This window comes from Aspergillus novofumigatus, assembly GCF_002847465.1.
Source record: "Aspergillus novofumigatus IBT 16806 chromosome Unknown P174scaffold_5, whole genome shotgun sequence".
Taxonomy (NCBI): Eukaryota; Fungi; Ascomycota; class Eurotiomycetes; order Eurotiales; family Aspergillaceae; genus Aspergillus; species Aspergillus novofumigatus.
This window is the reverse complement of record NW_020194278.1, coordinates 2388945-2411522: the sequence shown is the minus strand read 5'-3', so window position 1 is coordinate 2411522 and position 22578 is coordinate 2388945. Positions and strand designations below refer to the sequence as shown.

General features: G+C 52.1%; 10 protein-coding genes across 10 annotated transcripts; 4 read left to right on the top strand and 6 right to left on the bottom strand.

Annotated features, from left to right (window-relative positions):
- Positions 1 to 147: 147 nt before the first annotated feature.
- Positions 148 to 1280, bottom strand: P174DRAFT_443037 (uncharacterized protein). The gene has a single exon (XM_024827723.1). The coding sequence runs from the start codon at positions 1264 to 1266 to the stop codon at positions 157 to 159; it is 1110 nt and encodes a 369-aa protein (XP_024681767.1). The 5' UTR covers positions 1267 to 1280; the 3' UTR covers positions 148 to 156.
- A 369-nt stretch (positions 1281 to 1649) lies between these two features.
- P174DRAFT_461606 (guided entry of tail-anchored proteins factor 1) lies at positions 1650 to 2430 on the top strand (the record flags this gene model as incomplete). The annotated part of the gene is made up of 4 exons (XM_024830024.1): positions 1650 to 1736; positions 1821 to 2007; positions 2103 to 2265; positions 2298 to 2430. 4 exons carry the CDS (start codon positions 1650 to 1652, stop codon positions 2428 to 2430), a joined length of 570 nt encoding a protein of 189 aa, XP_024681766.1.
- Positions 2431 to 3461: 1031 nt separating this feature from the next.
- On the bottom strand, positions 3462 to 5412 carry P174DRAFT_443035 (uncharacterized protein). The gene is made up of 3 exons (XM_024827722.1): positions 5121 to 5412; positions 4403 to 5063; positions 3462 to 4332 (listed from the first exon to the last, which is right to left on the bottom strand). The coding sequence occupies exons 1-3, from the start codon at positions 5248 to 5250 to the stop codon at positions 3606 to 3608; spliced, it is 1518 nt and encodes a 505-aa protein (XP_024681765.1). The 5' UTR covers positions 5251 to 5412; the 3' UTR covers positions 3462 to 3605.
- On the top strand, positions 5370 to 6047 carry P174DRAFT_422180 (uncharacterized protein; the record flags this gene model as incomplete). The annotated part of the gene is made up of 4 exons (XM_024825021.1): positions 5370 to 5471; positions 5523 to 5717; positions 5774 to 5885; positions 5941 to 6047. 4 exons carry the CDS (start codon positions 5370 to 5372, stop codon positions 6045 to 6047), a joined length of 516 nt encoding a protein of 171 aa, XP_024681764.1.
- A 617-nt stretch (positions 6048 to 6664) lies between these two features.
- P174DRAFT_513581 (uncharacterized protein) lies at positions 6665 to 7799 on the bottom strand. Its single transcript, XM_024831993.1, has 2 exons — positions 7233 to 7799; positions 6665 to 7159 (listed from the first exon to the last, which is right to left on the bottom strand). Exons 1-2 carry the CDS (start codon positions 7365 to 7367, stop codon positions 6881 to 6883), a joined length of 414 nt encoding a protein of 137 aa, XP_024681763.1. The 5' UTR covers positions 7368 to 7799; the 3' UTR covers positions 6665 to 6880.
- A 1207-nt stretch (positions 7800 to 9006) lies between these two features.
- On the bottom strand, positions 9007 to 10441 carry P174DRAFT_432493 (putative sterol carrier protein; the record flags this gene model as incomplete). Its single annotated transcript, XM_024825753.1, has 2 exons — positions 9007 to 9889; positions 9948 to 10441. 2 exons carry the CDS (start codon positions 10439 to 10441, stop codon positions 9007 to 9009), a joined length of 1377 nt encoding a protein of 458 aa, XP_024681762.1.
- A 2599-nt stretch (positions 10442 to 13040) lies between these two features.
- Positions 13041 to 14311, top strand: P174DRAFT_461601 (putative mitochondrial carrier protein; the record flags this gene model as incomplete). The annotated part of the gene is made up of 6 exons (XM_024830023.1): positions 13041 to 13154; positions 13220 to 13254; positions 13319 to 13392; positions 13451 to 13669; positions 13717 to 14054; positions 14105 to 14311. The coding sequence occupies 6 exons, from the start codon at positions 13041 to 13043 to the stop codon at positions 14309 to 14311; spliced, it is 987 nt and encodes a 328-aa protein (XP_024681761.1).
- Positions 14312 to 14641: 330 nt separating this feature from the next.
- P174DRAFT_443027 (putative pH signal transduction protein PalA) lies at positions 14642 to 17549 on the top strand. Its single transcript, XM_024827721.1, has 7 exons — positions 14642 to 14663; positions 14716 to 14953; positions 15009 to 15063; positions 15123 to 16017; positions 16071 to 17048; positions 17098 to 17108; positions 17207 to 17549. The coding sequence occupies exons 1-7, from the start codon at positions 14656 to 14658 to the stop codon at positions 17413 to 17415; spliced, it is 2394 nt and encodes a 797-aa protein (XP_024681760.1). The 5' UTR covers positions 14642 to 14655; the 3' UTR covers positions 17416 to 17549.
- P174DRAFT_354957 (DUF3632 domain-containing protein) lies at positions 17497 to 18306 on the bottom strand (the record flags this gene model as incomplete). Its single annotated transcript, XM_024821738.1, has 4 exons — positions 17497 to 17602; positions 17705 to 17826; positions 17866 to 17897; positions 17955 to 18306. Coding segments are annotated over 4 exons (612 nt in total), but the record flags the coding sequence as incomplete, so codon positions are not given.
- A 290-nt stretch (positions 18307 to 18596) lies between these two features.
- Positions 18597 to 21815, bottom strand: P174DRAFT_452388 (transcription factor domain-containing protein; the record flags this gene model as incomplete). The annotated part of the gene is made up of 8 exons (XM_024829081.1): positions 21302 to 21815; positions 21189 to 21255; positions 20826 to 21130; positions 20703 to 20764; positions 20464 to 20642; positions 19375 to 20404; positions 19057 to 19316; positions 18597 to 18970 (listed from the first exon to the last, which is right to left on the bottom strand). The coding sequence occupies exons 1-8, from the start codon at positions 21410 to 21412 to the stop codon at positions 18597 to 18599; spliced, it is 2388 nt and encodes a 795-aa protein (XP_024681758.1). The 5' UTR covers positions 21413 to 21815.
- Positions 21816 to 22578: the final 763 nt, after the last annotated feature.

The window sequence follows — 22578 nt, the reverse complement described above, 5'->3', positions numbered from 1 at the left end:
TTCAGAATATGGCGTTCAGTCTACGTTGTAAATTCGACCGATACTGGATCATTCTACTAGGAGGATATGAGGTCCATGACGACCGGGGACCAAACTAATTACTCGTTTGCTACCAGACATGACCAGGCTTCTCGATCGACCGTTACAGTTCTGCTGTTATGCTGCCAGTTCGCCGCTCGACCAACATGCCTTTGCCCTGGCCATCCATGTCTTCCACGATTCCTTCGACTCGCTTTTGGCAGTGTGAGCCAGCGTATCCATCGCGACGAGGCGAGTCTGTGTTGCCTCCTCCCGTCCACATAGCTGACACCAGACAGTTTCCACCACATCAAATCTCGTAGTAGCCAGGTGTACAAACGTCCAAAGACTCTCGCCTTCCCAGCGGACGTGCACTCCAAACTTGACGGCTTTGTTGATGATAGCCAGAAGTGTTTCTCTGTACGAAATACTTTCCAGCAAATAGAGCAGAAACATCCAGCCAGATATATCGGCTGGATGAGCGAGGCACCAATCCAGAGTCTTTTCAGTGATGAGCAAAGCCAATCGGGCGGAGCTATCTGCTCTGTGCTCAATTTCGTTTAGTGTGTCAGTCAAGGCCACATGAAGCCGGCGCATATAGCTGAAAGCATAGTAATTCTTGGGATGGAGCTCCCCTGCGCGAAGCACAACGGCAAACTCGGCCTGGAACATTTCCTGGAACTTTGCCGCGGCAGCTCGCGATAGTTGAACTGTCGGGCCTGGCCGCTGGAGTGCAGCCATCTGGTTCAAGATCCATAGACGGTGTTGCCAAAGAGTTGGAGACTTGGTGTTCCGATGTAGAGGAGAACATAGAAAGGTCGTCATGAGAGAGCGTTCTGTTTCCAGGGCGTGGATCAGGCTCTCGCGGCCAGCTTTGTCCGTACTGTGAAGATCCTGGCCCTTGATCAAGGCATCTAGCAGCCTTTTCCGCCAGTTGCATGCCGTGGTATGTTCACAGTCGAAAAGCAGGATGATCTCAGATGCAATCGACGCTTCCTCTTGTGTAATTGCATCTGGGCACTCCATTCCCGGGGCATCGAGGTCGGGCATAGAGCCCAAATGCTTGAAGAAGATACATCTGGCGGTCACAAAGGCCTGTACCAAATATTTCTTGGTGATGCCTATCGAACACCCATCTTGAAGGAGTGGGCCAACCTGCGGCGGCAGAATCTCAATTTCAAGAATGCGACTGTCTCTGCTTCTGAAAATCTGAGCAAGTTTCTGGTACGCATTTTCTGTAGTAGACATTTGGTTGTCCCTGTTATCTAGACCACATTGGCAGTGCAAATTTCAGAAGCTCCGTCTATCCATCGTGTTGTATGGCATGGCAATAGAGTCGGGCTATTGATTGTTATCGTTTGTTTAGTGGTACCGCCAACAGGCAGAACGCACAGATCGATGCCACCTTGACAACGTCATTTCGATCACGAACCCTCCTCCATCAGCCTCATGCGGTTCTAAAATCGTGTTTATCTCCTACGGGTCCTGAATTTCTGGCACAGCTTTAAAAAACTTGCGCAGCATAGTTTCTGCAAGTTGGATCGTGGCTCTTTTACCCCGGCCTCGATACCTCATTGCGAACCTCCGACAATTCTTACCTTCCGAGACGGCCATATCTCACACGCAACAAGATGCTATCGCTCATTCTGACGATATTCTTTGTCCACGTCGCCATATATCTGGTGAATACTGTCGGCGCAACCACAATTGATACTCTGGTATGTTCCTGCTTAGTGCACCACCGGCAGCTTGCCACTCCCCCAGACCGAGCGATCAACCATTCTAACTGACATGTTCTGCAGCTATGGATTCTATACCTCAAGCTCCCTACATCGACGTCGAAGAATGCCCGCGAGCAGAGCCGACTGAAGCGCGAAGTCGTCCAGCTCAAGCGCGAGATGAACAACACGAGCTCGCAAGATGAGTTTGCCAAGTGGGCTAAGCTGAGAAGGAAGCATGACAAAGCTATGGATGAATATGAGGCAATGAGTGCGTACCCTGCTCTTTTTTACGCTGAAATACTACGCTCCTCACTTCACATTGTCCAGGTTCAGGTCCAGCTGATTGATCGTTTTTGAAAACAGACAAGAAACTCACGGCTCAGAAAACCTCGTTCGACTGGAGCGTCAAGATCGCTCGGTGGCTCAGCACCAACGGTCTCAAGATCTTCCTTCAGTTTTACTACTCTAAGACTCCTGTCTTTGCGCTTCCGGCAGGCTGGTTTCCCTCCTACGTTGAATGGGTTCTGTCATTCCCCGCGCACCTCGCGGATCGGTGAGCGTCCAAGTTTGGAATAGTGTCTGCGCGACAGCGATTGCCGTCACGGCAGAGATTGTTACTTCTATGTTGCTGCAGTTGAGAAGCCGGACTGCAACCCCGGCTTCAACAGCGAAGGCTCAAAAGGCACAATGAATAGAATGAATGTCTACCATGTTATATATTACGCTTTACGGAAAATGTAGACCAAAGACGTATGAGAGTGATTTCATTGTTTTAATTCTTTCCTAATTATATTATAAGATGGAGTTAGGAAGTCACATAAGAGGTAACATGTTCGTCAGATATGAAAGCAATCGTTTATCGTCACAACCCCATGCCGTAGCAGGAGTATCAGGGCTTGACTCTATGATTGGTATATCATCATACGAACGCAATGTGCATGTCAACGAGAAAGACAGAAACATAAAACAAAAAATGGGAGAAAAACGAGTCTGGCCCCTTCGACAGGGCTTCTGTGACCTTAGATCCAGCCACCGCTTTGCAATAAGCTACAGACCCAAAAGTAAAGAGCGATGAACTCCTCGCCTCAAGAATGAGCCCCATTGAGTTACCCGGTCCTCCCAAAAAGGAGAATCAGGGCAATCGCATGACTATCCAAACACGACGAAAGGCAACCCAATGAAACAACCCCTCTCCGACACCCCGCTATACCACCATTGTTTCCACCGCGAAGGGGCGTCGGATATAGACATGGGCACCGGGAGGGAGTAGGGCAGTCAGCCGCTATCAAATTGCTTCTATGGCGGCGCGTTTCCGCATTGCCTGCCACGGATCCAAAGGATCGGGCAGGGTGTCCGGGGACTTTCTCCCAAAGCTAGGTTCCTCTGGTAAGAGGAAGGAGAATACCGGGTAGATATTCTGTGTGTGAGCTTTGAATGCGATTCTTTGAGCGAGGAGTTGAGGAAAGAAGAAACAGAGTTGACAGGAAAAAAGTTTCGGTTTTTTAATACTCGGTTTGACCCGCTGGTAGAGCCTAGTCTGTTTGAGGATTAGCGTATCACGTGATATAGCTCGATGTCCACCAATCACGTTGTGTTTGCGCTAGGTATCAGGTCTCACAAACTCCATACCTTTGGAATAGCTATGCAGTGCGCATGGATAGCAGAGATTAGAAGTAAGATGGGTTTGGATATATATTTAGCATCATGGCTATCAGTGATAAAGTCTTATGAGATTCTACTTGAAGCCGAGCAGGCTAGAGCGGTTACAGCAACTCTTGTCACAGACATATACATTCAACAGTTTATCCCAAACAATAGCAAACCCTTTTGTGCTAACAAGATACAGAGAACACGGAAACAATAGCCCTAAGCCTTTGCCTTCTTAGCCTTCTTGTCCTTGGCCCCAGCCTTTGTAGCCGGTGAAGCGGCGGCTCCATTTACTCCCTTTTTCGCCGACGCCTTTTCGCCATCGTGCTTGGGTGTTCCCTGCTTAGGAGTCGATTGGCTTCCCTTCTTCTCCTTCTTAGACTTCTTAGGAGTCTCGTCCACGGTGGTCTCCTTGGACTCCTGGGCCGCGGGTGCCTCGATAGCCTTCACGGGCTCATCGGCAGTCGCATCGGCAGCTTCAATCGCCTTGGTTTCTTCTTGGACAGGAACTTCGTCGACGCTCTTCAGCTGGGGAAGCTCATACTCATAACCCAGAGCCTTCAGCTTCTCGGCCTTTGCAAGTCGTCTCTTCTGTTCCCGCTCAATGCGCTCCGACCATTGTTCCCTCGTCTTGCCCTTCTCCAGCCTCTTCTTCTCGATGCGGTTCCACGGGGTGCGCTTGAATCGTCTGTTGGCACCCTTCCAAACCTCCGGGTGCAGTTGATCGGAGGGGACGTATTTGCATTTCAGGATATGGCCATACATCAGGTAGTTATCCATAGTCTCCGCGACAATCTTGGCAACAGTGTTCGAGGCGAACTCCACGAAAGCGTAGTGCTTTGAGCGACCGGTGATGCGGTTACGGGAGAGACGCAGGCGAGTAATTTCGCCGAATTGGGAGAAGTAAGCGCGCATCTGATGTTCGTAGAAACCATGGGGAATACGTCTGTGGAAAGGAGATGGTAAGACTTTGTCACGGAGGAAACAGCAACGAAAAAAAAGACTGCAGAACTTACCCAATATAAACCGTTCCGGGAGCTTGGGGCTCACCGTGCTTCTTTTGCTTCTTCAAGATCTTGCGCTTCGCCTTCTTGGAATCGGGGATCTTGGGAACCGGCTGGTCAGGGTCAAATCCTTCGTCTCCGGATTCGTCCTCATCGCCGCTGCTCTCAAAGCCCTTGATCAAAGCGGCGGTCTGATCGTCTAGCGTATCAACTTCCTCGTCTTCAGAGCTCTCATCGGAGACAACAGGGACCTGCTCGTTATCCTCATCGTCCGACTCTTCGACGACAGGCTCAGGCTTCTTCGCCTTGGGCTTCGCAGCAGCAGCACTTGGCTTGGCTTTTGTAGCGGGCGCAGGGGTGCCGTCTTCCTTCTTCGACTTCTTCTTGCTGGGCTGCTTCTTCTCCTCTGTATCGGCCTTCGGTTCGGACGCAACAACTTCCGGCTCGCTCTCGTCGTCGCTGAGGAAATCCGCCGCACGCTTGCGAGGCTTGACTTGTCTTGCTGGCTCGCCATTGAGCTTCACTTTGGAAGCGGACTTTTGCTCTGTAGCAGCGGCATCCTTCTTGTTCTTCTTCAGAATAGACTTGGGGGTTTCTTTGGGGGCTTCGCTAGGCTTGGCCTCGACCTTCTTGGTCTTCTTTGCGGGCGAGTCGGCGGCTACTGTGGTGGCAGCTGTATGGTGTTAGAAAACAGGCAATAACAGAAAACCATGATAGAGAATGGACCTACCCTTGCGCTTCTTATCCTTCTTATCGGGCGCCATGTTTCTGGATGGTGTGCGTTGTATGCTAGGTTGAAGCAGCGCAATCTGAAGCCTACCAAAAAAGGTGCGGGAAACTTTTTTTTTTGGGTCTCCCATTTTTTCTCCGACGGGTCGACCGCCAAGCGGTGAGTTTGGTCTCCGCAGGCACCACAGCGGGATTCATCGACACAAGAACCAGTAACTGATCATCTACATAACTACAACTTGCTCATAAAATGGGGAAAGCCAAGAATGCGAATAGGCCTCTGACACAAGAAGAAATATGGGACGATTCCGCCCTCGTTCAAAGCTGGGATGAAGCGGTCGAAGAGTACAAGGTACGTCTCCTGTACCTCGCACGTGACTTGTATCTAACGCAGTGGCAACAGTTGTATCACAGCATCCATGCCAAGGGAGAGAATGTGGAAGATGTTCTAAGAGAAGCACAGGCTGCGGAGCGTGCCGGATTGGGTCACGAGGGGCAACAACCTGACGAAGCTGTCGATGCCATGGAGGATGATGACGCAGCAGCTGCGACAGCATCTGCTACAGCAGAACAAAGCTCATCAATGCAAGTACCAGATGTGAGTCGCCCCTTGCCGCATCGAGCAAGCGGGCTTGTCTTTCTGACTCTTTTCAGGCTGTAGAGGAGCACGCGACTGCGACTGATCAGCAGCCGTCCGGGATGAAACATCCAACTGGGCCTGCTCCTGTGGGAGGAGCTGCGATGCCCCATGCTGCTTTGGCACAAGGTAATCTTCCCTGCATAGCCTTAGCGCTGGTGGTAATTAACTTTGAACATTATAGTCCAGGATGAAGGGTTGAAGAACCTGATGATGGCCTGGTATTTCGCCGGGTACTACACCGGTCTATACGAAGGGCAACAACGGGCGAGCCAGAACAACAGCTCATAATGTTGTCTTTAGCACTCGAAAAGGGATGCCACTTTATAATATGAAACAGGTAGTCTGTTTGGAGGCCTGCTTGAGACACGGAAACAAGCTTACAGAGAATCTTTGAGCCCCAGAGCAGAACTGGTTCCACCGTTCCACGAGACTACGCAGGATGGTGTGGTCGGGGATACATATATCTCCCCATGTGAGTCTGCATCTTTGGATGCGATCGGGTCAACTAGCAGATAGCCTGAGCGGGCATGGAGACAAGAAGGTGTCTATTTGATCATTACCTTATTGTCCGGGCACTGTCCATCGCCGCCATGACCTCCATTATTGTACATATAATTTCGCTATGAGCATCGCAACTGATTTGGCTCGGTGCTATAGTGTTCAATTCCAAAGCAAACTCTGTCAGGAAACTGGAACCCTAATCATCTTGGACCAATACGTGCTATCGGTGCCTTGTTCCCTTGATCGAGTCAACGTGTGTTTCCTTTGTCCAGAGCCAGCTACTGGATATCAAAGAATTGGTGAAATGCATCCAAGGCGGAAGTTTACAGCCAGTACATAATCATAACATGCCATAGACCCGCGATATCTTCGAACTTTAGTAAAAAGGAATTCCATTTTCATTTGAGATTCTAATTAATGTACTAGTCAAGGACCGATCTTGTTTCCCACCGCACCACAAAACATCCAACAATTTCGCTCCCAAGTAGGAAAGCAAGGCAGAGACTGCACTCAACCGTTTGGATAAATAACCACCTCTCCGAAACCAGAGAACGACAGCCACCGTTTTCAACGACCCCGGGCGAGCTATACGCCTTCACTTTGTCTTCGACATACGTAATCTACCGAGTTGGCAGAAGGCTTCCCAGACCCGCACCACCTCCCAACACACCTCCAATGATGGGAATGTGCGAGAGCATGTTTGTGCTGCTCTGCTTCTTCTTCGGAACAGCAGCAGCAGAGCTGCTGGCAGCGGCGGGGGTCTGCACCGTGGTGCGAGTGCCCGATGGGATGGGCTGCGGCGTGGTGGTTGCCTCCTTCACATTGGCTCCATGAGCAGCCGAGGGCTTATCGGGGGTGTCTTTCTTATCCTCCTTCACCTCCTTCACATTCTCAAAGGCCTGATTGAGTTAGTGTGTGAGTCTGAATTGAACAACTTGCAGAGAGGGAAAAGTTAGGCGCAGAAATACGCACCTTGAGAGCGCTGAGAGCGGCTGCAACGGCATCACCAGCGTCCAAATCGCCGTCGTCACGCTTGGCGGGCAAGGCCGAGGCCATGAGGGCCAGGAAGAAGCAAAGAGCAAGGAAGGACAAGCTGAAACGAGCCATTTTGGATGAGGTGAAGAGGTGGTATTGCGATTATTGTGGATGTGATTCCAGAAAGGAAAGGATATCTCAAAGAGAGGACGCCGTCAGGCACAAGAAGAGAGTTATCTGGCTTGAAACTGCAGTGCTTCACACCGAGACAGTCAAGGAGAAAAACTCGACAGTTGACCATCAGCGAGGTCGAGGCCATGCTTTATAGATAACATTCTCATACTGGGAGTGGAAGGGGGAGCGGAATGTCGAGTCAGAGAACCTTTGCTCCCCTTATTGGATTGCGCGTCTCTACGTGAGTACTTAAGGAATGTCACCAACCTCGTCTATCGAATGTGAGAGCAAATTCTCCTGACGGAGGTTTGCGTATGCAAGTTCCGCGGGTCAGCTACGTGCCTTGATATTAAGCAAGGGAGGAATATCAAACTCACGCCTGCAGCTTCAAGACACTGGCCCTTGAAGACTTCAAAGCCGGTTACATTCTGGCCCAAGGAGGCAAAGAAAGAATGCAGATCCTCGTCTGCCCTTGGATGCGCCACCTTACGTAGCTGGCTTGACGAGGAGAGTCCGCTTCAGAGTCAAGATATTCGAGGCGAAAGCTTAATGATGTTTGAAACAGAGCTGCACGCGAGGGTTGACGAAGTACGATAGGTGATAGAGCATCAGTGAGAGATAAGTTTGATTCATTCATGGTTCGGAATTATGGAAACTAAGGGACCACGACACATTCCACCGTCGATGGTACTGCTAGTTGATGCCTGTGGAAGATCATGCAGCCATGCAGAACAGTACTACTGGAATGTACCTCCCTTCTTTTGACACGTACCGCTCCATGTGATTGAGAGCGGACGCAACACGAGGGAGGTCTTAAGCAACAAGATGTTGACTCATTCTCGGCACGATTTTGACCTCGAATATCATGGAAGAGATGACGGACGAGACTTCGAAAATGCCTGATGATCGTGTGTAGAGAGGAGAGAAAGTTGCGGCCTACGAGGAGTCAATACCATAGTGACCTGTAGGTTAGTTCGCGAGCGAGCATTGAGCATGGATCGACGGAGGGCGTCCAGGAGATGACCATCTTCATCCCATTTGAACATCCCATTTGAACATCCATTCCATAGATCACCGATTGCGATTGAAGCAAAAGAAAAGTAGTACTGGATATCCGCCCTAGAAGATATCGAAATTGGCTCCCTTCAAGGGATGTATGCTCAAAAGCGAACCCAACCACCTCGTGCGCGTATGGCAGGTGTTGGGATTAGAATGAGCACGCGATAATCGCTCTCGGTCTCGAATCTAAAATTTGCAGACGGAACGGATAAGCTTTGATGGTCAAAACAATCCATCAACAAGGGTATGTTGGAGACCTGGTAAAGAGGAAAAAAGAAGAGAAAGGGAGTGAGGGAGAAAGAAACGCAAAATTTATTCTGTAGTGGAAATCTCGAATTAGGTAAGCAGGCTTGTGCGGTCAAACTTGCAACCGTTCCCGAAGAAGATATGAAGTACGGACTAACGGAGTACATAGTTGATTGCATAAACAATGGTATTTGCGTTTCATAAAGCATACAAAACGGATATATCGCCGTCTTAGAACCTCATTAGATGGTAAATGCCACGTTTATCTTTCCGGACCCAAAAGTCCTTTGACTTAGAAGCGAGCGAGCACTCTCTCCTGAGTGTCACCCAGGGCCCACTCGTCGGTATGCTTCTTGCTGAGCACCGACTTTACTTGCTCGGCTGTGAAGCCCTTTGCCTCGACGGCTGGATTGTATCCAAGTCCAGTGATCTTGCCGACAACGTCTGAAGGAACTGCGGCCGCAACCTTGCCGTCCGCACGCTTGTATACAGTCACGACCACGGCACCACCCAAGCCAAGGTTGTGCTGCAGTGCCGCATCTGTTCCCTGGATCAATCGGTTGTTGGCCCAGCCACGCAGGTGCCAGACCAGCTCAGCACACTGCGCAAGGCCGGTAGCACCCAGGGGATGACCCTTGGAAATGAGACCGCCCGAGGGGTTGATGACCATCTTGCCTCCATAGGTGATATCACCTTTGCGAACCATCTCGTGCGCCTGGCCAGGCTCACAGAGCTCGAGTGCGTCGATCGTGATCATCTCATTGGCAGAGAAGCAGTCGTGCAGTTCGCAGACCTTGATGTTCTTAACGTTGACGCCAGCCTCAGCAGTGGCCGCCCGACAGGCGTAGCGGGTCATCCCAAAGCCCATCAGATCGATTGAGCTTTTGTTGTAGAGAGTGGGTGTGTCGGTTGCAAGTTGCTGACCTGCGATCAGGATCGCCTGTTCTTTGAGGTGAGGACGAGCGTCCAGGAACGCCTGGGACACGATCACAGCGGCAGCACCGCCGTCCGAGGTTGGACAGCACTGCAGCTTGGTGAGGGGCTCGTGAATCATAGGCGCCTTGAGAATCTGCTCGAGCGTGTATTCATCCTGGAACTGCGAGTAGGGGTTGCGCTTGGAGTGTTCATGGTTGATACGAGCGATTTCCGCGAAGTCTTCGTTCTTGGCTCCATACCTGAAGGAAGTTAGTACGGCAGGGTAACTCATGCAGCATATAGTATGGTTCAACATACTTCTCCATGTACTCCCGACCAGCATTGCCAAACATCTGTGCAGCACCGGGGGCGTTGGTGATTCCCCTCGTCTCAGCCATCATCATACCGAAGAGACCGGTCGGGTTGGCCCGGTCGTTGTAGACCGACTGCAAACTTCCAGGGCTCATCTTCTCGAAACCAATAACCAGAACACAGTCCGCAGCCCCGTGGGAGACCATGGTGCGAGCCATGGCCAGACCGGTTGAGCCGGTTGAACAGTTGTTGTTGACATTGTAGATGGGGATGTTGGTCAGACCGAACTGGTAGAAGACACGCTGACCGCAGGTACTATCACCGTAGACATAGCATGCAACACCTTGGTCGACATCATCGTAATTGATGTGAGCGTCCAGCATAGCCTTGACACCAGCCTCAAATCCGAGTTCATGGTAGTCGACCTTGCCACGAGGCTTGATAAACTTGGTCATGCCCACGCCTAGGACATAGGCGGGCGCTACTTGCTTCTTTCCCATGCTGATTAGTTGGGCCCCGAGGGGTACGTAAATGTTCTATCTTTGCAAGGTAGAAGGTTGGGGATATTGAACACCGGATCAGAGGAAAATATGATTGTCATAGATATAACATTTGCCGTCAGCGAGCGTGTGGAGAGCTCCTTGAATGCGGAGAAAGAATTGTTGTGATTAGTGATAAGACCGGTAGTTGTTTGGAAGCATCCCCATTGCCATTGGATTGCGGGGGATAAGCCGCTGCCGCGACCGAGGTCCCGAGGATATTTGGTTGATCATGCTGCCATGCATCCATCAGAACGCATAAAGAGGAGGATATGTACGTGGTAGTCGTATGGTTCACATGATTCTCCCCTGCATACCCGGGGTTTCTTTTTATGCCCGTATTCTTGATTGACTTGGGATAAAGACAGAATGAAGGCAAGGCGATATCATACCGCACGTGAATGGAGATGGGCTCAGGGTGAATCAACACATTCCCACATTGAAGACCTTTCAGGGACATAAATAGTCTAAGGATCAAGGGTCTATCACAGAGACAGTTGCGGTCATAAGCAAAGAAAAGCTGTGCGCCGTTAATACTCAGCCCATGGGAAGGTGACGAGGGCTGTAAGAAGATGGAGACCTAAGTTGAAGCCTATAAGCTGCAGGTGAAGGCTATCGCCAAGGAAACTTATAGAGGTATCTGGGCTCAAAAGAGACTAGCAAAGAAGAAGAAATAGGTGAACAGCGAAACTATGTGTATTAGTTTTCTAACCATGTGCTCTGTACAGTCAACACCTGCTTTAGCGAGCTGTGCATAAATATATTTCCGATAGACGATCGCAAGCTCCAAGTTCCCAACTTCATACGTACTAACTACCCCATGGCGAATGGACTGATCATCATTGACATTTGTCCAAAACAGTCTATGAGGGCAACTTCCCAACCCACAGTCCCTTATTACTTTCTCTTTAATGCTATGGCTTGCTGATTAAGGTTGGGTACAGGGTCACCTGTATAGAGGGATATTCAGAGACTGAATAAACGGACTCAATAAAATTCAATGGATCATCAGCGATCTCCCCTACTGATCCAAGGGACGTCCTCAATAAGTTGAGCCAATGCCATCATCGATTTCATGTGTGCTTGTTCGATCGATCTCACTGTAGGTAGGTAAGTAGTATCACCCTTTGAGAAACTCTGCTCGTGCTCCGGTCTGATAATACAACCATGAGGGGTACAATAGCGCAACAGCGTTTCGTCCTCTGTAGAATGGTCTTGTGCGAGGTTCATCAATGTATTCTCCTCTGACAGCAGCAATGGCTTGATACTGACCAGTGATTCCATGCCTGAGGAATCATAGTGGCCCACACCCTTTTCCAATATAGAGCCAATCAAAATGGCTGCTAGATAGGGCGGGGTAAACGCGACCAGCACCGGACTGGCTTGGTCCGCAGCAACATCTCCCTTGCCACGACCGCCACATCGATTCTTGAGTACCGTCCTGCATGATAACTGGTTTAGTCTGCCAGGGAGTTGGGGATGATACTTTACCTTAAGTAGCTAGTAGCTACTCCACAGTGAGTTAGTGCTTCATAGATAGTCCCCTAACAGCTATGAAATGTTCAGCTGCAATTATACCCATAGCTCAAGCTTAACAGCTGGTATATTGTAGAACATCTTCTCAAGCAGGAGCAGGAAAGAATTGATCTGTGAGCGACGCTGTACCCCGGCCACTATACCCCTTGTTTATGACCTGCGACTCCAGACGGGCGCACTGGATGCTTCACGACGACGTCACCGAGCCAGAGCCCCTAAGCCATTTCGAGAAGTCCGTATCCACCACCGCAGGAGGGCCCACATGCCTGCCCGAATTCTGAGGTTTAGCTGCTGTTCGGACTTTGAACTAGGCTAGTCACTGGTGGGAGTAATCAACTCAGTTCACGACTGGACGGGTCGTTGTCTGGCTGTCTGTTTGCCCTTCCAGCGATCTCTCCTCTTCATACTCTGTCAAGTGGTGACCATCTTGACTGGTATTTCCACTGGAGAGGAGACATCGAGCTCACACGAGGTAAGTGCTTGATTATGTTCCTCCTATGCACGTTTCGGGATTTCCTTTTGCTCGCAAAAACGAGAAATGTTGATGCAGACTTGCTGATTGAAGCTCTGTCACTGCTATGGTATAGTGCGATCGAATTGCCTCGTCAGTTTGAAGCTTTTGAATGCCGTAGACAGGCCAAGATTTCGTGAATCACCATTGTCGCCAGAGCTCCGCCAGTTTGCTGTCCTCCATTGCCGGTCATCCTAGCCTCTGGCCCTCCTCAAAGACGAAAGAAAGACCATACACAAGGGCTGTTTCAGTCCGCTTCATGGACAATTGTGGGACGCTGAACGGTCTGCTCGCACCCTGAGAGACCGCTTTGCGTTCCATAGGGTTCCCCAGCCTACTGCTCACGATATTGAATGTTGGCGCGTCGCACCTGATTTCTGCCGACTAAGCAATCAATTGTAGCAGGACTCCTCTACCTTCTGCCCAGATGGGCAACTTTCAGGGATGACTTTGGACAAACACACTGAACATGCGCCCTTTGTGTCTTCACCTCCACAACCTTCCACTGTCAGAATGCGAGCGGACAACACCTGGATTATGGATGATGCCACACGCAACAAACTCTTGAAGAAATACAAAACCCAGGTGGCGTCGGCGACTTCGACAATCTGCGCGACTCTCTCTGTGGTAAGTGTGGATTATCGAGTGTTGACATAGCGGGATAGATGCTGATATGTCTGGTTTTCCTGAAGACTCCCTTGGAGAATATCAAGACCCGTATGCAGACGTATGTTATTTCTTTCCACAAATTCACTGCAAGAAGGGAGCTGGCAGAATTGACCCCGGAGCAGACACAACTTCCAAAATGTCTTCCAATGTGTTCGCTACCTTTGGCGTACCGAGGGACCCCGGGGCTACGTTGCTGGTAGGTTGACATCGCTCTTGGGATCTACGCAATCGGCGGTCTAATATTCGAAATGCAGGAGCTCTGCCTCCTCTGGCAAGTGTCACCGCGGTCCGTGTCGTGAATTTCTCCACGTACAACGCAGCCAAACACCGCATCTCCGAGTTTGTCGAGAGAATTACCGGCCAGTCTCCTCTGGCAACCTACAGCACGCCAGGCAGCAGTCCCACTGTGTCCACTCTTTTGACCTTTACTACCGCGGGCTTCATTGCAGGCCTGATCACCTCTCCGCTTGCATGTAAGTTTCGTGACTGAATCCAACCGCCACAACTGCTGATTTGGTAGGTCCCTTCGAGCTGGCCAAGAATGTTGTACAGACATCCGTCTTGGTCTCTCATCGTTCCCAGGCGTCTCCCGATGCGGTGCGGGACCCATCTCTGCGCAACCAACCACGCCTCGGCACCATCGAGGCGATCAGGCAGATTGTTCGCCGTTATGGGTTTCGCGGCTTGTACACGGGTTTCCATCTCCATGCGATGCGCGATACAATTGGATCCGGTCTTTATTTTAGTGTCTACGAGACTGTTAAGCAGGTCGCGGCAAAGGAACTGGGACCGGACAAGTCTCCTTTTGGAGGCCCGATGATTGCCGGTGCCATTTGTAGCACCGTGCCTTGGTTTTGCGTAAGGCACTTTTTCTCTAATGAAACGGTCAATTGCTAACCTTTTGCCAGACCTATCCACTTGATACTCGCAAGACCCGTGCCCAGAGCGTGCTGCTTGGCAAGTCCAAGGAGGTGGGCGAGGCATCAGCGGCCGTCTCCAAGTCGAGTATGTACAAAGGTCTATCGATCATTCTTATTCGTACGGGAGTCAACAATATGATTCTCCTGAGTATGTTCGAATACATTAAGTTGCGGATCAACCAGCTGGAGGGCTAGCGGAGACTGCATTTGTTGATTTTTCTTGCAAACAATGGAGTTGGTCTTTGGCGCACTGGGATAGGCATTGTATTTCTTGCATGATTTGGGCTTATGTTTCGAGTACATAAATACATCACTACATAAATACATGAGCTAGAAGCTCGTAGCAAATATCAGGATGAATCAATGATGTCAAAAAATACAACCCCGAAATATTAATGGAAGGATGTGGAATGCCTCAGGCAGAAGGACGTCATCCCGTTGCCAGGCCAAGTAGGCGGGGTTGGGCGTCTCGCTGTCAACAAAAAGTTCCCAACGGCGGCCACTTTGCCTGCGATGCTTCCCATGCCTCAACCACCACAATGACATCGTACGTGCTGCGGAAACCTTTTCAATGATGCGTTCGCTGATGGTTATGCTAGCAATATTCTTCAGGTTCCCTTTCGGCGCTCCCATGCCGTTTCCCTGTCCGATGCGATCACTCAGTACATTTCGTCCAAATATGACCAGCGACCGGATATGTTCGCAGATGATCTCTTGATCATCGACCGTTTGCGAAACGAGGCGATCAATGTCCAGGAACCACATGTCAGTGGGATCAGTCGACTGGTCACGTACGCGGCGCAACTGAAATGGCTGGGTGGAAAGTTCCCGGTTGATGTGAGTGTACTGGAACAAGACCCTCTGCATGCGGTATGCTGATTGAGCGCGACAGGTAGGGGTAGAATTTCCGTGGTATCCTGCCTTTGGATTCAATACAACAAGACCTAGTATGTGATTACAGCGATATACCAGGGATGACTCCGGATGAGCACTGACAGTCGTCAAGTTTCACAGAATAACCTTCGCTTCGAATTGGCCAACATCCTTTTCAACCTTGCCGCGCTATACTCCCAGCTAGCCTTTTCTGTTAACCGGACGACTTCCGACGGACTCAAGCAGGCATGCAATTACTTTTGCCAGTCTGCCGGGGTTCTCCTGCACCTACGAGCCGATATCCTTCCCGACCTGCGAACGTCCCCGCCCGAGGATATGGATGAAATGACCCTGCAGAGCCTGGAGCAACTTCTTCTGGCCCAGGCACAGGAGTGCTTCTGGCAAAAGGCCGTCAAGGACGGTCTGAAGGATGCATCGATCGCCCGGCTGGCGGCCAAGGTCTCCGACTTTTACGCCGAGGCCGGCGACTACGCGGTGAAGTCCAATGCGATCAGTCCTGAGTGGATCCACCATATGACGGCCAAGCACCATCACTTTGCGGCCGCAGCGCAATACCGCCAGTCGCTGGACTGCCTGGAGAAGCGAAAGTATGGCGAGGAAGTGGCGCGGCTGCGGGACAGTGAGGCGTGCGTCAACGAGGCGCTCAAGGAGTCTCGCTGGATAAACCGGGCCGTGCTGGGGGATCTCAATGGTCTGAAGAGCCGTGTCTCGGAGGACCTTAAGCGGGCGACCAAAGACAACGATGTCATCTATCTTAACCCTGTGCCGCCCAAGTCAGAGCTCAAAATCATCGACCGGGCGTGTATGGTTGCGGCCAAGGCGCCGTCCCAGGTGACGGATGCGATATCCATGCTGGGGGAGAACGGGCCTTTGGGGCAGCCGCTGTTTGCCAGATTGGTGCCCTATGCAGTTCATATTGCAGCCAGTATCTACTCGGACCGCCGGGACCGACTGGTCAACGAGAGGATAATTGGGGAGTTGGAGACCATGACGGACAAACTGCGAGAGTACGTATTGGGCAATTACGCAACGCTTTAGTGGAATTATGCTGACTTGTTAGTTTGCTATCATCGCTGAACTTGCCAGGGTCTTTGCAGGCGCTTGAGAAGCCGCTTGGACTGCCTCCAACGCTGGTAGCTCACGCTGAGGAGATGCGACAGCAGGACGGGCTGCACCGGCTGCGGAGGTCGCTTGAAGATATAGCCAAGGTCAAGGCCAACGACAAGGCGGTCTACAGTGAGGGGGTAGAGCTGCTGGCGGCCGAAAAGGCGGAAGATGATGCTTCACGGCGGAAATACGGGACCGATCGATGGACGCGGCAGACGTCCGACGCGGCGGCGCCGAAGCTGTACACCACGTCGAGCGAGATCAGCGGTTATTTTACGTCGGCGCAAAGCAGTGACAATCTCGTTGAGCAGAAGCTACGCGACTCGGAGGCGGTCTTTCGGGTGCTGACAGGTACCAATCGCGACCTGGAGATGTACGTTCCCAGCAGCCGGCGGGCTGCAATCCCGCCGGAGGTGGAGCGGGAGTTGATCCGGCTGCGGGGATGCCTGAGCGAAGTGAGTCGGTTGGAGAGCCGAAGGAAGCGGCGAGCGCAGGCGTTGAAGGAGAAGGCCAGGGGGGATGATGTCACACAGGCGCTTTTGAAGGAGACTGCGCGGTTGGAGCGGGAATTTCCCATGCAGCCCATCCAGGCAAGCCAATTTGAGGATCTGTTCGAGGAGCAGCTTCATCTGTACGACACGGACCTGGAGATGGTTGCGCAGGAGCAGCATGATCAGGACCAGATTGCGGCGCAGGTGCGCGAAGCCAACCGGGCGTTCACTCGGGCGCACAAGGGGGATGCGTCGACCAAGGAGCGGGAGAAGGCGCTACAGGAGCTGGAGAATGGTTATCTAAAGTACAAGGAGATCATCTCGAACATTGAAGTGGGCCGAAAGTTCTACAACGATCTGGCCAAGATTGTGGGGAGGTTCCGGGATGACTGCAAGGCGTTTGTGCACCAGCGCCGTATGGAGGCGAGTCAACTAGAAAGGTTATTTTCTCTTGTCCATCGGTTTTCGGTGTGATACTGATCGATTTAGTGATATTGCAAGTGCTGCAGCGATGGCTTCCTTGAATATTTCGCAACCTCACCTCCGGCAGCAGCCGCAGCAGCCGCCACCGCACCAACCACAACTATCATTACCCCAGCACCTGTTCAGCCGCCCGTTCAGGTGCAACCATCACGACCACCAGAAGAACCGCTGACGGCGCCGCAACCGACTCGAGCACCAGTGGCACCGCCCGCCGTCCCGACGCCTGGTATGTGGTCACCAGAGATGGGTATCCGGTTCGGGGGAGGCAACAACCGAGGACAGCCGGGGCAATGGGATCCCAGCGATGGGATTAGATTCGGTTGATGTATGCATAGACAAGATGTATCCAAGTTTTTGTATATACATGGAATGATACCATGAGTATATAGGGGGACTTTAAACCGCCCGACGCATCACGGCGGCCGCCTCGGCAGCCAATTCCCTAGTCTTGATATCCAGGTCTTCAGCCAGACTCAGAAACTGGAACCGATCAATCCACATCTGCCAGCGACTTTTAGAGACTGTGGTCGCGGGCTCCCCCGCAGCACCAGCACCAGCACCAGCACCAGCACCAGCACCAGCACCAGCACCAGCACCAGCACCAGCACCAGACTCGCGCTGCAAAGGCGACCGTGATAATCCCACGGGAAATTCTTCAGTCTCATGCCTCCTTTCCCATAGTTCCTCGCCCATGATCAACGCCCAGATGGCCGCACAGGAGACGAAGATGGCCATCTTTTTCCGTTTTCCGGACCCGGGGGGTGGTACACCAACACCAACACCAACACCAGTCCCTGTCCCTGTCCCTGTACCCTCCCCCTGTTGCTGACGATAATAATAATGGTGATAATGGTGCTGCTCACCCCTCTCCAGCGCAACTCTCAGAATATGAATCCCCACATCTTCTAACCGGACAATACGCTCCTTGGTGATGAATGCTAGGAAGGCGTGGAGGTTTTCCCATTGTTGTTTTTCATTCTCATTTGAGGGGGAGGATTCGTCCTCGTCCTCGTCCTCATACTCGGATAGAATATCAGCGATTGCTGCTTTTAGCTCGGATTGCTCTGCATCAGCGTCTGGGGACTGGTTCGTGAGTGGCAGGGACCGCAGGGAGTCAATGAGGGATTGTTGCTCTGGGGAAGGGAGGTCGGGTTTTGGTGTTGAGGTGCGCGGGGTGTGTTTTGCGGTTGTGAGGAGGGAGGGCCATGATTCTGATGGGATGGACATTCTGATTTTTTTCTTTTTTTACTGATGTTCATTTCATGTTGGTTTTTCTTGTCTTGTCTTGATTTGGTAGATGAATATCTGGTGGTATGGTAGTTAGTCTATGACGTATGACAGTTACCTTATCGATAATGGGGATGGCTGGTTGAATTAAATAAATTGATTATTGGGTATCATTCGTTATGCATCATATATACACCATTCGTATATATACACCATTAATTGTCTATTCACAATATACCAGAAGCAAGCCCTACAGACAGGCAAGGCAGGCAGGCAACTTACTCCTTCTCGCCCACCTCGACATCCACCCCACCAAGGAAGAAATCCAATTCGCTCGGCCCACCCGCAGAATTCTGCTCATTCTCCGCCAACTGCTCCAGCAGACTTAGGAAGGGATCCTTCTCGAGGGACCCCGCCTCGCTGCTGCCGCCGCCGGCGCCGGCAGTATGCGATGAACTGGCCTGGGACTGCGCGCCGGGCGTCATGATCGTTTGGCCGGTGTGGTTTTGATGGTGGTTGTTGTTGTTGTTGTTGTTGTTGTTGCTGCTGCTGCTGTCGAAGGGGAAGGTGGCGTACTGTGGGTGCGAGGGCGGAGTGGGCGCCACGTGTAGCGACTCTGTCAGGAAGGCGGGCGGCGAGAAGCCGAACATGGCTGATGGGGGCGGTGGGGAGAAGCTGTGGTTGTGGTTGTGGTTGTGGTGATTGGCGTGGGATGGTGGTGGTGGTGGTGGTGGTGACCGTTGGTGGCATCCGAGGCAGAAGGATGGGTCAGGTCGGCGTTGCCGAGGGTAAATGTAGATTGGAGTTGCGATTGATGAAAGGTGAGCGATGGGGATGAGACACCGGGCGGCTTGGTCGTCGCGGTGCTGGTGGTGCTGTGCGAGTCGCGGCGCGGCGACGGGCTGTGGTTGGATGGAAGGGTGACGGGTGCACGGGGCGGTTGGTTATGGTACATGGGATATGCGGTCATGGGTCGGTAGTATGGGTCCAATTGGGGGCTAACAAGGAGTCAGATCAATACTTGCGTCAGAGCCAAGGAAAGAGGGTCAAACCTACATATCATCCATATCGACCAAGCGCACGTGCGACCCGTCGGCCGTCAGACCGGGATACCGATCTAGAAAGTCCTCCAGGTGAAAGACGGGCGAAAAGCGCATGGGACTCGTGGCCAGCGTGCGGACTAGCTCGGCGTGGCAGGTGTAGATGGTCTGCAGCATCTCGCGCTGATGCTGGACCCCAGCCCAGTAGGACCCCAGCCAGGTCAGCTGGTGCATCTCACGAGTAAGAAACTCGGCGCTGGACGAAAACACCTCGCCCTCGCGGCCCTTGTAGTGCACGCCGTGCACGTGGACCGTTCCCGCCGTGCAGACGCAGTACCCCACAAAGGCGGGCCATTCGATCAGGGGCGAGTTGCGGGCCAGCTCGACCAGCTCGGCGATGGCGTTGGAGTGCGAAAAACACAGGTTCGTAGCCTCGATCTGCCACGACTGGTGCTGGCCGGTGCCGCGCAGCTCGACCAGGTCAATCGGCAGGAACGGGCGGTAGATCAGACAGTGGACGAGATGATAGATAAGCTTGCTCAGCAGCAGGATGGAGCTCTCGGGATGGCCGAACAGGGCTTCCACCGACGCAAAAACGTCCTGGGTGCCCGTGGCCCAGATGTCCAGTTCCTGACGGATTTTGGACAGGTTGGACAGCGAGTGCCAGGGGAAGTGCGAGTCGCCCTTGACACCGCCGGCGGCCAGGTAGCGGTTGGTGATCCCCAGGATACGGGTGATGTCGATGAGCAGGGCGGTGGCCCCGGGTTTGCGGCGCGGGTCGCTCGAGTACTGGATGTTGGGGCCGACGGTGTTGAAGAGCTCCCCTTCGACGTTGAGTCCGGCCGCATGCGGGGACCAAGCGGGAAGCCGCAGGACGATGGAGTGGTCGGCGATGAGGCCGGGCCGTTTCGAGCCGCAGGTGAGGAAGCGGTCCATGATGTAGACGGCCCAGAAGAGCCGGCGGCGCATCTCGCGTTCCGCGGCGGGCAGACTCTTCGAGGGCTCGCGGTAGAGGTCCAGAGCAATGGCCATGGAGGCACAGTTGGCTGTACAGTCAATCAATCAACATGCTGTCTCTTTTCACGAAGGGGCGGTGGTTGCATACTGAAAGTCATATAGGCCTTTTTGCCCAGACCATGGGCAAAGTATGTCTGCGAGAGTAGAAGCAGGGCCTGCAGCCCATCCATGGTCGGTTGATCCACATCCACCATGCGTCGGGCCTGCAGAGCATAATCCAGGGCCATGCGCAGGGACTGCTCGGGGGTGTTGGGCGAGCTCGTATATCTGGGAAATGGTCAGTCCGTACTGAACGAACGAGATGCACATGGTCAGGAAAAAACAAACCGCAAGGTAATGGCGTAGATGGCCATCGACAACGCGGCAGGCAATTGCCCCATCTGATGACTCTGCCGAGTCACCGACTCGTCCAGGATGAAGTAGGGTTTGCCATGGATGCGGGCAAAGTACGCATCCAACATGGAATCCGGCAGGGCAAAGTGATGCACGGGAGGCGACGGCTGCGAGGGAAAGGAGAATGGCCGTGGAAAAGGTTCGGATGGGGGCCGGTGGTAGTGGAGGCGCTGGAGGTGGATGCGCGGGCGAGGGCATGCATCGAGGCGGACGGATCAGGAGGTTCCTTGTCCGGTTCGACGGGGAGGTAGGCGAGATGGGGTTTTTATTTTCATCCTGCAGACGTTTCTCGAGACCGTCGACACGCTTGAGCAGGGCTTCGAGGACGTCTGTTTTGGGGCCGCGCTTTTTGGGGACGGCATCTACGACAATTTAGTAGGGGTACAATGACTGGGACCGGGGGTATGAGGCGAGAAATACCGTAGATGCATGGGCATTGAAAGACCTTGCATGCTTCACAGCTAGGACGCATACGATTGCATTTGATCTACAAATTAGAATTGACTCTTTTTAGACACACGAGGGACGCTCACCTTTCGCTTTCGACATGATTTGCAGTTCATGGACTCGCGCGGTTCGGCAGTGACTCGGCGCGGAGTGAGCCGGTCGATACTGACGGCGGGGCGAGAAATAACCGAAGACATGATGGTTTGATGAATAGATAGAATAGAATACAGAAAAAAGGATTGGTCAAGACATTGGGAAGACTGAGACAGCAGAGAAGAAGGGAAAAAAGGAAGCGGAGGAAGAGGGACGAGGAGGAAGAGAAGAAAGAGGAAAAAGGATGAGGATCAGTTAAATTAAAGTGGCCGACTCCAAGACGCACGATCAGGATCAGGATCAGGATCGGGTGTCAGGAAGGGAGTCGGTCCAAGGCTTCAAGACTTCGGTAGTTTAAAGCGAAAGTAAAAAAGTAAGACAGGGATGAAGATCATAGACAAGTCTGCATGTAGTAGTTGACTAGTTAGTGGTAGCAGCAAGAAGAAGGAAGAAATACGAAGCATGAGGAGAGAATTGGCCATGATGAGTGGGGAATCTGGAGATGGAGAGACGGAGGATTGTCTAAGTCTCTAGTGTCGGACCAGAGACGATTCCCGGTTAGATCCATGCTTCAGCCAGAGACAGCTAAAGTAGTTCAGGACCACTTAGCTTTAGTCTTTAGTCTTTAGCCTGGAGACGAGATGATGGTAATTATCCTGTGCCACCGGAGTGCGGGGAGATTACAGTCTCAGAGTCTAAGAAGATACTATCTACAAAGTACAGACACCACCCAAAAGAAGAGACCACAGAATCCGGGGAAGTCGATCATTTCTTCATCGGATATTCAATCTGACCTCGCTTCCACAGAATAGATTAATCGCTCTCTCTCCATCACGGACCGAACTGCCGTCCTGTGGCCCACTGGTCTTTTACTCCATTCGAGACGGACCTCCAAGATCTAGTCCATATGCAGTACGCAGTATACAGTAGACAAAGACACGAGGCCAGTATCTGCAGGTCATCATCCCCCTGACCCGATTCTTCAGGTTGTCTGTCCACTAGATAAACCATGTCCATCATGTCTTAACTCTCCGCAGTCACTATCACACAAGTCTTTTTCTCTTTGCAGAAGCGTCTCCGATCGACAAGGTACCATACAGAACAGTCTTAGCTCTACAGTCTTAGCTCTACTTCTACTCCGGTACTTACTCCGTACTCTACATATGAATGCGCTTAATTGTGGTCAAGTCAGGGTCAGGGCTAAGATTGCCTACTCCGTAAACAACACACAGCCAAAAATACCGGCCACTCTCCGAATACCGGTTGTTAC